This window comes from Engystomops pustulosus, chromosome 5, assembly GCF_040894005.1.
Source record: "Engystomops pustulosus chromosome 5, aEngPut4.maternal, whole genome shotgun sequence".
Classification (NCBI taxonomy): domain Eukaryota; kingdom Metazoa; phylum Chordata; class Amphibia; order Anura; family Leptodactylidae; genus Engystomops; species Engystomops pustulosus.
The window spans coordinates 33,630,004-33,643,409 of NC_092415.1; the positions used below are offsets into that span (position 1 = coordinate 33,630,004).

At 44.7% G+C, this 13,406-nt stretch overlaps 1 protein-coding gene across 2 annotated transcripts in view; it reads right to left on the bottom strand.

The window, feature by feature from the left end:
* The window catches only part of WWP1 (WW domain containing E3 ubiquitin protein ligase 1), a 65,543-nt gene that overhangs the window by 25,583 nt on the left and 26,554 nt on the right, over nucleotides 1-13,406 (bottom strand). For both annotated transcript variants that reach the window (XM_072151589.1, XM_072151590.1), the window contains exons 2-6: nucleotides 11,332-11,417; nucleotides 4,342-4,477; nucleotides 2,127-2,251; nucleotides 652-795; nucleotides 496-565 (exon numbers count right to left, since the gene is read on the bottom strand). In XM_072151589.1, the coding sequence (XP_072007690.1) occupies nucleotides 496-565; nucleotides 652-795; nucleotides 2,127-2,251; nucleotides 4,342-4,477; nucleotides 11,332-11,398 (542 nt within the window). In that variant the 5' untranslated portion in view covers nucleotides 11,399-11,417. The remainder of the gene's footprint in view (nucleotides 1-495; nucleotides 566-651; nucleotides 796-2,126; nucleotides 2,252-4,341; nucleotides 4,478-11,331; nucleotides 11,418-13,406) is intronic.

Genomic DNA, 13,406 nt, shown 5'->3' on the forward strand with positions numbered 1-13,406 from the left:
ACCCCCCTTATTTATTGCGAGGTGCCAACTAAAAATTAAAGCAGTAACTTATTGCTCCCTGTTCAACAACTTTCAATCATATTGGCCTCCTGAGGACAGCAACACAGTAGAAAGATGGAACATTTTCATCATTTTAGCTTCTTTCCAGTGTCCCTCTGTACAGAGAGAAAATTGTGGGGCCAGCAGGAGGTCCTCCAAAGATCATTTGGCCCTGTCTACTCATTCTCCCTCTTTCTACAGTCCAAAGTAGCAAAGTAAGTATCAAAATATGACTGGAAGCAGCATCTTTTAAGTTGTTTGGAACTGCAGGAAGATTCTTGTCCTGTCTGGTGTGCTGGGGCGATGGCCCGGGTGCCCACAGAAAGGGCTCTGAGTGCCGCCGCTGGCACCCGCCACCACTGAGGTAGGAGCTTTGCTCAGCTTCTTGCTACCCAGTGATGATGGAGCAGGCTGTATGTGCCCGCCACCCTGGCATATACCTCCTGCATCACATACCCTGCTGTAATATCTGATGAACACTCTCCTCCATTCACGCGGATTGCGTCTCCGTTCTGCTGGATTTCCGCTACAAGCACAAAGTAAAGGGGAACAGTTAGAAGACACATTGCCATACAGTGACGTAGAGTCCTGCTCGTGTACTCAGGTACTTACTGGGTGCTGGGGCTGTGGAATTACATGCTGTGAGGGACTCGGGTTCTACACTCAGGCCATCTAAAATGACGGTCAGCTCGCCAGTCTGGACTGTGCCATGCTTGCCATCCAGCGACAGCTTCAACTGCTCTTTTACCCTTTCCACTGTAGGAGAAACAATAAAATGCATACAAACAGAAGAATTAATATATAACATACTACATAGAACATTGTATGGATAATTCTTTACTGATAAATGCTAAGACCCCTACTTGATAGTTACTGTCCGAGTAGACCCATATTTTTCTACGTGCCCCTTACTCTTTTTTAAAGGGGTTGTCCGAGTTCTGAAAAAAAACTAAAGGGAGGCCGGGAGGGCGCTGCTTAAAAAAATAAAGTCCTACCTTACCTTCCGGTGCCCTCCGGTATCCAGCGCTGTTGCTCCGGTCCGGGCGCCATGTAAACAAACATGGCCGCCGGAGCAGCGCTAAACTCAGCTTCCGGCCGGACCCGACAACCTTCCGGCCCGCATTCACAATGCTGTGAATAGGGATGGATAGGCGTGCCCGGCCACGGCCGGCCGGAAGCTGAATCCAGCGCTGCTCCGGCCTCCCTTAGGTTTTTTTTCAGAACGCGAACAACCCCTTTAACCCGAAGCTTTCTTACTTGACGGCTACTTTTTTTTTTAGACCCCTAGTTTTCTTACTTAACTTTTACTCTGTTTAGACCACAATTGCTCCTATATGACCATTACTCTTTGTTTAGACTCTACTTGACCCGACTTTCCAATTAAACCCTTAGTGTTCCTACTTGACCATTACTCTTTGTTTAGACCCCTAGTATTCCTACTTGACCGTTATATTCTATTTAGACCCCTAGTGTTCCTACTTGACTTTCCATTTAAGGAGAGTGTAGCAAACTAAAACCGGATGGTCTTCCATTCACCTTGAGTTCCCCATTAACGAACCTCCTGTTACACTTCTATTATCAATGGTAGAAAAAAAAAAAGTTGCTGGCTGCTGCGCTATTATTTACACCATTTATAACGGAACGAGTAACAGAACCTGCCGAACGCGGGTATTAACATTTACTACCACGAGAAAACGTAAAACTACAGATCAAACTTTATTACATATATTAAAAACATACACTGGATGCAAATAAGAAGCCCAATAAAGACAGATCTGGGCCAAGTCCTCATGCTTAATACAGGTATGTCTACCAGCTATGAATAAGACTACCTATAACATGATCCCATATAGAAAAAAATGTACATATGAAGCGGTAGATCTAAATATAAAAGACCAGCTTCTTACCCATTATTTGTGCAATAAGGTTACCCACGGACACCCCAACGCGCGTTTCGCCCACGCTTTCTCAGGGGGTACGGGTATGACCTTAGCCTATCTAGTCTGCCTGCAACTCATTGCACTCCATTGCTCGCAGCCGAGCAGTGAAATTCAGTGCTCCGTTCCTCCTCATCAGCAATATCTTACATTTTCGATTATGTGTTTCCAGGGCTTGCCTCAGGTCAACAACGGTTTTCCCAAGCAAAGCATCGGCTTTCAATGTATGATGACTCCATACTTTAAATTCAAGTGTAGTTTGTGGGGTTACCTTCCTAAAAACACAGGGAAAAAGGCAATTAGATTTATGTTTTTTTTATACAAACAAGCAGATAAACATAAAAAAAAAAGTATATAATAAAAACGCACTATAAAGTGTAAGTATGGTAATAAGGATAAGGATGATAAACCAGGGACAATTAGCAACAGCCTACAGGGGGGGCTCTGGTAACAACCCCAGAGCCCTTCGGTGTCTTTAGATTACCACAGTAACAGTGCGTGGATCTATGAGTAAGTGTCCCTGGTTTAACCCTTAGAAACACAAAAGAACTAATAAGTATAGAGGTCATAACTAACATGTATAACTATGGAAGGTCAATGGGAGGAGCAGCTAGGCCTGGGGGTGGTTGCAGAGGAGTCAGATAATTTATGACTTAAAAGCCAATAAAAAAAAACTGTGGTCTAGGTAAATACATTTGCAAGAATAACTTTGTAGAAGCAGGACGACTTGGCAGAGCAACACAAATAAAAAGGATTACAAGTGTCCTCAGGAAGGACCCGGCTTTAGTCTGCCATGGGCCCTGTATGAAAAATGTGGACCCTAAACAAATAAAAAAAATTCTTTAATGGATTTCTCTTTTCTGACTGTACACCACACTATAACCAATCGTTTTGGGAATAGAGATCCAGTCCCTTCCGTTTGCTTTCAGTTCAGCAGTTTGAGAACCTTTGGCGGACCTTCCAAGGTCCTGCAAGGGATCTTGTATATTGTGTTGTAGCTGAAGGAGTTGTGCAGGGATTATTCTTGTAATATGGGGGTCTTTGAGATTGGGACCACCCTAAGGACAAATGTGAGCCAAAGTGCAATTCTCCGCACTGCTTAGTCTATCTGCAGCCAAAATTGTATGTCTATAAAAGGTCGAGTCATTTTAGGTTTAACTAAATAGGAATTAATTAGTAGTAAAAGTAAATTTAAGAAACTGCACAAAAGTTTTCTCTTTCTCCACTTTTTGTTGCCATCCTCTACCCAGATGTTCTTTCTTAAACTTCTGCTGAATCTGCCTTGATAGAGCAAGACTGAGGTCACAGAGTCATCAGACTACACACAGGTCTGTGGAGAGGGGAGGGGGGAGCCAGGGCTGTCAAGTCGGACACCACAAACTTCTGACTCATCAATTTCCCCAAACTCTGACACCACCAAAATTTTCACCAAATACGGTCCTATTTTCCTGGTGAAAAAAAAAATACATAAAGTGCAGCCACATTCATCTCTAAAAGTCTGGAACAGGGGTGCACAACCCACAGATGACCAGCCACACGCGGTCTGCACCCTGCTGACAGTCAGCAACCAATGAGGACTTCCATAACCTATAGCAGTGTTCATTGGTGCAGGATGTCGGGTAGCGTGAGTGCAACTGAAAAGTCCTCACCTGCCACTCCATGTACTGACTCCTGATACGGGTTCTATGATCCACTGTCCGGGCTCAGAGCGGTGCCAGTAGTAGGAGAGGATGGGGGTCTCTGGGGTGGTATGTATTGCTGTACTGAGGTTTGTATAACTCCTGGGGTGGCATTTTGTGCTGTACACTGGTAGTTGGTGCATCTAGGGTACTGGTTACTGAAGTGGCACCTTAATGTTGAGCAGTAGAACAAAGTGTGTTCACCCCTGGCCTAAATACTTAGATCAGGAACAGAACAGACATTTAAAGCAAATGTCAGTGAGCAGGAGCTGAGAGAGGACAGAGGCACAGACTGAAGCTGCTGCACCTAAATCAAGTGTCTATCTCTCTCCTTGTGCTTCCTTTACATCTCTACAATGTCCTATATAATCCTCCTGGGTGAGAGAAAGATTTAGGGGGCAGATTCTCTACCTTCTGCCTTCTATAGCAGCTTGGTTCCTGCCCTCTGGTCATCTCTATGAAGCTGATGGAGATACCCGAGCGCCGCACTCAGCAATCTTCGTCAGCACCAAAGAGACGACTAGAGCAGCTGTTCTCAAGATCCGTGGGAGACCCCCACTGATCAGCAAGATAGGCCCAATTCGGTGGGTAGGGCCTAACTTACTATGGCTGGAGAACCCCTTTAAGGAAGAACTAGATACCACAGTGAGAATTTGTGCACCATGCTGCATACAGATAGGACGTACACAGTTAACTGTTCCTCCCATCGGGGATTGCTGGAACTGCTCGCTTTTGCCGTCTTCTTCGTTTCCCCGTCAGCAGCGAGTTCGGTGTAGACCGTTCCAAACCAATTCTTCTTCTTTTTCAGTTTGGCACAAGACACTAAAAACGAGAAGAAAACAATTCACCAACAATTAAAACCCTCAGATCTTACAACTTGCAGAAAGCTTTATAACAAATGTATTCACTCTCCATTTCCTTTCTTGATATTTTTCTTTCATTTTTAAATTAGATGGAGAAAGCGATCACGAAAAGAATAAAAAGTGCAATCCCTTCTGCCGCTCCAGTGAGGAACGCTGCTTCCCCTCCAATGCCTTCCTCCAGCTGATGTACTAAGGGATGAGCCATTCCTGCTGAGGCCTGTGATTGGCTGCAGGGACCAGCCCCAAACAGGACGTCAACACTGTAGTCAGCCAGGAGGAAGGAGGGGCTGCTGTGGGAAATTGAGGAGGAGGATGAGGCGAGGATACTTGGGTTTTTTTTTACTTCTTCTTTGCATTACAAATGTTAAAAATAAATTAGACAACCCCTTGATGTGTTTTAGTCAAGTTTAGGCTGATGAAAAGCTGGGTAAAAAAATTCCCGTAGCCACTTGTATTCATATACAGCCGTAAGCAGACAGCTCAGTACACAGTGTAGGGACCATACAGGGCCATTGCTAGTAAGGATCCAGATGCAAATTTTGCATACAGGTCTACCTCCCTTTTGAGCTTCTGGCTCAAAAAATGCAGCAATTAGAAGAATGACAAAATGGATGAGATGGGATCTGCCCCAGGTGAAATAAAATCTACGCTGTACCTGCCCGATCAGTATACCTAGCCGTAACCCACCGATTTAAATGCGGCCACAAGGGTGACCCATGCTAGAAATTCTTTACAATTCGCATGTAGTTTATGCAACAGGCAAATACGCCAAGAGATCCCTACTGACGTCAGAGCTTATACCCAAGGAGCAGTAAATTCTTGTAGGTTAGTGGCCCTGAAATGCTTGTAAGCCAATAAAGTGTTAATAGCCGGGGACTGCGCGGCTCCCATTACAGGAGACCTAGTATTACACGACACGACGTCTTCCTTAACTTTTAATAGGAGCTGAAAAAGTAATGTAGTAACCCGAAGAGCAGAACCAACTGTGTTGTAACAAGTCTGCAATGATTCAGGGCATCAGCCGGTAGCAGAACAAAGGCGGCTGCCAAATCAAACAGGGGCGGAGATGGGATCCGGAGCCTCCGAGATAAGTGTCTGCTGCGTCCAGAGAAGTTTATAAGATGTTCCTGAACACTTAGGTCTGTCTTACGGAAGATGAAATCAAGTGTGGTAACTACAAGAGATATATATAGATATACACATATATTATATATATATCTGTATCATCCAAGGAAAGTTCCATAAGTTCTGATTGCTGAGGGACTCCCCCCATTACAAGAACAGCCCCTCAGCAGTCCTGAGAATAGGAGTGTTGTTCTCACCACTTTGAAATGAGTCAAGTTAAGTGTTTAAAAATCAGTGTCACTTCAGAAAGCCCCATCTTTGGTTCTATAGTACCTAGAAAGAAATTAAAGGAAATCTACCACCAGGATGAAGGGTTGTAAACCAAGCATACTGACATACTGGTGTGCACCCCCTCTGGCAGGATCTGCTTTTCTTTTAGTTTTTTATGCCATCAGGCTTATGGTTCTGTGAGCTACAGAACTGGACCTTTATGTGCAGCGGGCATATCCAGCAAGCACATCTTTAACCATCTGTATCTCAGTCTCTGTAGCCATAAGCCTGTTGTGGTGAGAGGTGAGAAGAGTCATATTTTCCTGACTTTGGAGGAGATTTTTTGTAGGTAAGCATGTAATATTTCACATACAAGAGGACATTTTAGAGAGGACATGTCAGACCTTAGCTGAGAGAGCTGGTAGTTCTGTGGAGATAAAAACCAGCCCCTGGTCATGTGATGTCACACAGGTGCACGGCTCGTTATATCCCTGGTCATGTGATGTCACACAGGTGCACGGCTCGTTATATCCCTGGTCATGCGATGTCACACAGGTGCACGGCTCGTTATATGCCTGGTCAAATGATGTCACATGGGTGCACGGCTCGTTATATCCCTGGTCATGTGATGTCACACAGGTGCACGGCTCGTTATATCCCTGGTCATGTGATGTCACACAGGTGCACGGCTCGTCATATGCCTGGTCAAGTGATGTCACACGGGTGCACAGCTCGTTATATCCCTGATCATGCGATGTCACACAGGTGCACAGCTCGTTATATCCCTGATCATGTGATGCCACACAGGTGCACAGCTCGTTATATCCCTGGTCATGTGATGTCACACAGCTAAACAGCTTGTTATATCCCTGGTCATGTGATGTCACACAGGTGCACGGCGTGTTATACCCCTGGTCATGTGATGTTACACAAGTGCATGACTTCTTATATCACACAAAGTAATCATAGCTGTGTGACATAACAAGCCATGCACCTGTGTGACATCACATGACCAGGGATGCAAAGAGCCCATGATGAAAATAAACAGAAAATAATGTACAGCTTGTCAAAACACAAGTGTGCATAGTAATTTATGTAGGGACCTCAGGGTGACATCAGGGACCGCAGTACACATTGCCTTCATTTTAAGGGGTGCAGTCACTACAGAAAAGTGCCCCAAACTGCAACCATCAAGGCCCCAAAAGCAAAGTCCTGACATTTCAGCTGTGATGAATGCTGCGGCTAAAGGGTAAGAGGTGATTGTAATTGCAGGATCTGAGGCAGCAAAAAAAAATTCTGTGGAAATGAGGTCACAACATATTTCCTGAGCGCTCACTAAATTGTACATTAAACCACTAGATTATTTTTCTTACTTTCTGCAGACGGATGTTGCAGCGGGATATTGAGAACATAGTTACCCCGTCAAAACTTATGGAAGAAAAATTTCTTATTCAAGGATTTTTTTAAAGGATTTGTTTTTAGAAACATTTTACTAGACAATAATAATAATAATAATAATCTATATTTATATAGCACCATCAAAATCTGCAGCACTTTACAACTCAAAAATATCATCTTTGGTTAAGACAGGTCTTTGAAGCGTTATAGGGGACCTGCCAGGGCAATTGGGGACATTTAGTGTCCCTAAATCGCTCTATAACATTTTGGCCTGTGCTAGATACATATAACTTTATAAAAGGCTATTAAACACATCCAACTCAACTCCAGAGCTCCCCGAGCTGCACAATGATTCAATAAAGCCGATAAAGGGTGGACTACGTCGGCTTCCCTGAATGAATGCACAGGCTCCTAGAACTTCAAAAGTAACATTGTTATTGCAGTCACAGACAGAAATAAAACAGGGCAATTTGGGACACTAAATCATCGCTCCATAAGGACCTGCTGGCGGTCTAGTGTCGCAAATTGGCATGACAGGTTCCCATCAAATTTGCCCCATGTGACAGACACAACTGGGGAAAATTTATTAATCTGAATGAGGTTGTAATTTGCACCAAAAAATGCCTTTTGCTACATTTCTCAATGGTTAAAGACACCGTTATGGCTAGTACAACAAAAGGGATTTTTCATAACATAACCAAATCCAACTAAGAAGTGTAAAGTAGGACCACCTGACCTCATGGCGCAGCATACAACTGTCTACTAGTCTAACTTTGTACTGTCTCACTTTTAATAAATCTCCCCCTGGAGCACCCATCAAACTGCCTTCACATCACAGTGACCTCTGAAGTGCTAAGTCCACCTTAAAATCGATAAAGTGAGGACAAAGCCGCCAGATTAGAGTATTGTCCACCTGACAGTAGTTGGTCTTTCTTGTAGTGGTGGAGTTAGTGGTCTACAGACAACCCCCATTGATCACACACCAGTCCTGCTGTGATACCAGAATTTCCCATTTCCGGTCCTCTTCAATGAGGAGCTTGCATGAGATGGGTCGCCACTAGGGCCAGGGATTGTCTAAACAGTGATAATGTTCTTATATCTGTTATCTATGGCCTCTTTCCTTCTAAAATCAACATTTACCATTATGCTAATGAACCAGAAAGACTACTGGGGAAGTTGCCAGAGCCCCTCTGTGCTGCAGATTCAAAGGCTGTTAAACTGTCTCCCCTCCTCAGGCAACTTCCCCCTGCCTGATGTAACCTCATTGCAGCAGCGGACGTTCCAGCACACGATGGGAGGGGGAGGCACTCATGTAATAGTCCGTGGCTCTGAAGCATGGAGGGGCTCTGGGTATCGCCCAATAGCCCTTCAAATTAATTAGCATAATTTTAAAAGTTGATTTTAGATGGAAGGGGAACATAGATAACAAATATAAGATTATCACAGTGACGGTGAGTAGATCTATGAGCAAATGTCCCTGTTAATCCATACTTGATTTTGCTGGTAGATTTCCTTTAAAGGGGTCATCCCATCATAGCAAATTTGGCCCTTGCTGATCTGTGGGGGCCTCAGTGATGGGGGCCACCAAGGATCACGAGAACGGGAGTCCAATGTACCCCCACCGCATCCTGAGATGACCTATTCATCTCTATTGAGCTGACATATAACGGAGAACCGTACTACATCATTTTGGGGAGTAATGGGGGTTCATCGGACCCCAATTCTCATGATCCATGAGGTCCCATCACCGAGACCCCCACTGATCTGCAAGTTGGGCCTAAGTTGCTACAATGGGACAACTCCTTTAAGGAAATCTGGTGTATTTCACATCTTTATCTTCCTCTTAAACACCTTGGGTTTGGCAAGTCTAAAAGTCTGAACTTGATGAACTTTAACTTGAATTGTCTCCTGACAATTACTTAATATTCTCAATATGGAGGATGGAGACGTCTATACAAGAAACCTAGTGTCGCAAAGTCAAATTTACATATATTCTGTATCACCCGCACGTAACCCACCGACTAAAGATTCCGGACCCAAGATTGTACAGATTTATTGGTACTGCCAGTAACTTTGAATAAGGGAATGAGGAGTCCATGAATCCAGAATCGATGGGATCACTAGAACTGTGGGACACGCACTGTGCCCTCCTACATCAGTAATTCCCTATGGCACAGCTGTCCTTGCCCATCTCCAGGGGTAGCAGGGTGCAGACTCTACAGCGCTTACACCCATTCTGGGGAATTGGACCCCACATTCACCCATCAGCAAAATAAAACTTAGTACCTGGTCTAACATGCACCGATAAATTGTAGCATCTTCATCATTAAATCGATAAGAAATAACTAAAACATAAACTAAGCAGATTCATGTACCGATACACTATACGTTCTGTATGGAAGATTTTCGGCGCCCCCCTTGGCAGTGACTGTAAGGGCCGCTTTGTGACGGCCACATAACTCCTCTCGTGTAATGATTAATCTGAAGATTAACAGCTCTAAATAGGAGCCATTGTTCCGGGAACGTACAGCTCCGCACTGAAGGATTTCGGGTTCATAAAAGGCATTAAAATCCATTTAGCTCATTGTTATCAGGCTGGAGCACAAACACGGCAATCCTGAGGCTCCTGCGCGAGGCAGTACATAGGGCGGCACATGACCTTTACTGCAACACTTGTTCGCCGCCGAACTCCGGCTTCCTCTACATTAATAGGAACCAAATTAAAGGAAATCTACCATTTGCTTTTATGTATTGTGAACCAAACATACCTTGAGAATGCTGTAACTACACTGATGCAGAAACATATCTTGTTTAATCCCTGAACAGAGTGGTTTTGCTTGAAAAACAATTATAAAATTCAGGACCTTGGGAAAGCTGGCTGCCGACTGGCTGCCGTACTTAAAAGAGCTTCGTGAACTTTCCAGACAGGACTAATCAACCTGAGCTGGAATGATTAGTCCTGTCTGAACAGTCCAGGAAGCTCTTTTAAGCATTATACCCATGCATTATAGCCAGGGCCATGCCTGCTATGTAATCCTACAAACCCCCTGCAGCAGATGAAACATAGGGGTCAGCAACGACCCGCTCTATGATTCCAGCGTATCCCTATGGCCTGATCTATGTCAATAATAATAATCTATTTATATAGCGCTATCATATTCCGTAGCCCTTTACAAATCATTGGGGACATATACAAATAAAATAATATGAATGATTATGTAAAATTACATAACTGGAACAGCTTCTGTAACCATTAATACTAATGTCACAATGCAGGATAATAGAAGCTTTTCAGGGGTTTTCAGAACCTGGTTCCAGTAAAAACAAGGAAGAACTTTTCCCATTCTCTGGTAATCGGGTCCAGTGCGGCACCGACGGCCCATGTTCACAGGCGAAGAAGGGACTTCAAGACCACATTGCATACACTACTACAGCCTTACACGGGCCGCACCAAGTGGACGCTAAGATCTTGAGGTCAAGTTCAAGTTTAAGGCCTTAAAGGAATTTTCTTATCATTAGGATAAGCCACGGATATCAGTGTGGGACTAACTAAGAGCACAAATAAGACTGGGTCCACATCCTGCAGACCACCGTCTATTACCAAGCACTGCAGACCTTCACTGGTAGGTTGCCGAAAAGACTCCTCTACTTTGGACCCTTCTACATGATTGGCAAAGAACATTAATTCCGAACAGTCATTCCAGAATCATTTGATTGTTGGGTTTCCCCAAGTGTCAGGTCCTCATAATCCTATATATCACGGATAAGTTTCAGTATAAGTAATGAGACAACCTCCTCTTTCAAGGGACTGTCCTATTGAAGAGACTGCAGCACTTGCCTCACTTCTTACCAGCACAGCGCCATACATTGTACAGTGGCCGTGCTTGGTACTGCAACTCATCCCCATTTACTAGAATGGAACCGAGGTGCAACCAAGCCAAGTGCCAGTTTTTAGACTCCTGCCAATCCAAAACTACTTACCTGTACAAAGTGTAAGCCAACAACACAGACTGAAAAATCCCTTTAATCCTGGAGATTTAAAATCCTTGAAGGATATAGAAGAAAATCAGTGGCTCTTACCTGTCACGTGCAGCTGTAAACCTTCATGACTACTTCTATTAGCCGGCCCTGGTGAGGCTGTGGCCATGTCAGGTTACAGGTCAGGCCTAGAAGACACCAAACAAAGTCATGATGAGAGGACGGAGACTATGTGAGCAGCGCTGGGCTCCGCATCACCCGTCATGGGCGACAGACTCAAAGTACAGAGGTAATGTCAAAGTACAGGCGCATGAAGGAATGCTCCACCACGGTGTATCATCTACTCCACCGCTAGCAGGACAAGGTCACCGCCATTAACAAGTCACCCGGGGGGAGGGAGGGGGGTTTTAAGAAATTTTTAACCCAGATTTCACTAGAATAAGAAGCTGCATCTATTAGTGATTTGTGGATACAATTCTCAGAATAAAGTTCTTGGTATCAGATCAAGGAGGGTCCAAAAACACCAGGCGGTTCCACTTCTCTTAGACTACATTCACACACATGTATGGGGGACGTATATACGGCCGATATACGTCCCCCATACACTTCTATGGGCTCACGGCATCGTACGGGAACGGTATGGTGCAGCACACGTGCGGCACCGTACCGCTCCGTAGCCCGGGAAAAGATAGGACATGTCCTATCTTTTCCCGTGATAGGGCGCCGTGCGCTGTATCTTCCTATGGAGAGGGGCGGGAGTGAGCTGCGCTCATCCCCTGCTCCTCTCCGCGACGCTGATGTATGCCCGCCGTACTACGGTACGGCGGGCATACATCGTGTGAATGTAGCCTTACAGTGTAGAATCAGGAGGCTCCGTCTGCTATAGAGTGGTGGTGCAGGGGTACTGCATCTCTGCCTCTAGTCACTTGAATGGGCCCTGAGCCGCCGCTATGCAGTGGGAAGAGTCTTCAGTGTCTAACAATGCAGAATGGTGCAGGGGCCTGGTGTCGGATACCCTATGATTTCATACTTAAAGGAAATCTCCCTCCAGGATGAAAGACTGTAAACTAGTGACACTTACATGCTGGTAAGTGCCCCCTCTGGCAGGATCCACTCTTCCACTCTTCTTTAAGCTTCTTAGGGCCCTTATTTATTTATTTTTTTTTTTGAACACTTATACAAATGAGCCTGAGGGCCTCTGGGCTCCATAGCTGTTAATGGAGTCTGGAGCCACAGAGGCTCATTTGCGTAATTTTTAAAGCCTATTTTTGTAAAAACAAGAGCATAAGAAGCTAAAAGAAGAATGGATTCTGTTAAAAGGGGCACCCTCCAGTAGTAGTAGATCTACATCTACAGGTGGTAGATGTCCTTTAAAGGAGATCTCCGATCAAAATCCATCCTGATAAACCAGGGACACTTACTCATGGATCCAGGCCCCGTGACTGTGGTCATCTTCTTATACGTGTTATCCATGGTCTACTTCCTTCTAAAATCAACTTATAAAATTAAGTTAATGAGCCAGAAGGGCTCTTTGAGGCGTTACCAGAGCCCCTCTGTGCTATCACTTCACGGGCTGCTACCCTGTCTCCCCTCTCCCTCTGCCTGATATAATCTCACACAAAGTGAAGGGTAGACAGTGTAACAGTCTCTGAATCTGCAGCACGAAGGTTTTCTGGTAACACCCCAGGTGTGTAAAAGTTAATTATAGAAATAAGGAGGCCATGAAAAACAAATCTAAGAAGATACCACAGTCACGGTGCCCTGATCTATGAGTAAGTGTCATAAGTAACACAGTTGTGAAGTGTTCTGCCAACTTTACTGTAGCTGTCACAGTGTGTTATAGAGCAGGAGGAGCAAGAAGATTTGTGGGAAAAGATTCTGTGTTATGTGCATCAGAGTCAGTGAATAGAACCAATAATATCTGAAGACGTCTAAAGGAGGAGAACCCCAGATGTAACACGTCTCCTCAATGTCACCTAATAGTCCAACGGGAAACCCAAAAAGCAGCCCTGAAAGCAAACAAGACGAGCGAGCAACAGGGTTACAGCGAGACGAGAAAACGAGATTTCCTGAGAACGCAGGAAAATGATGACAATGCAGAAAAACTGCTTACATCAAAGGAAGCCATTCACTGCACCGACAGCGAGTACAAGACCGAGGAGGGAGAAAACCCAAGC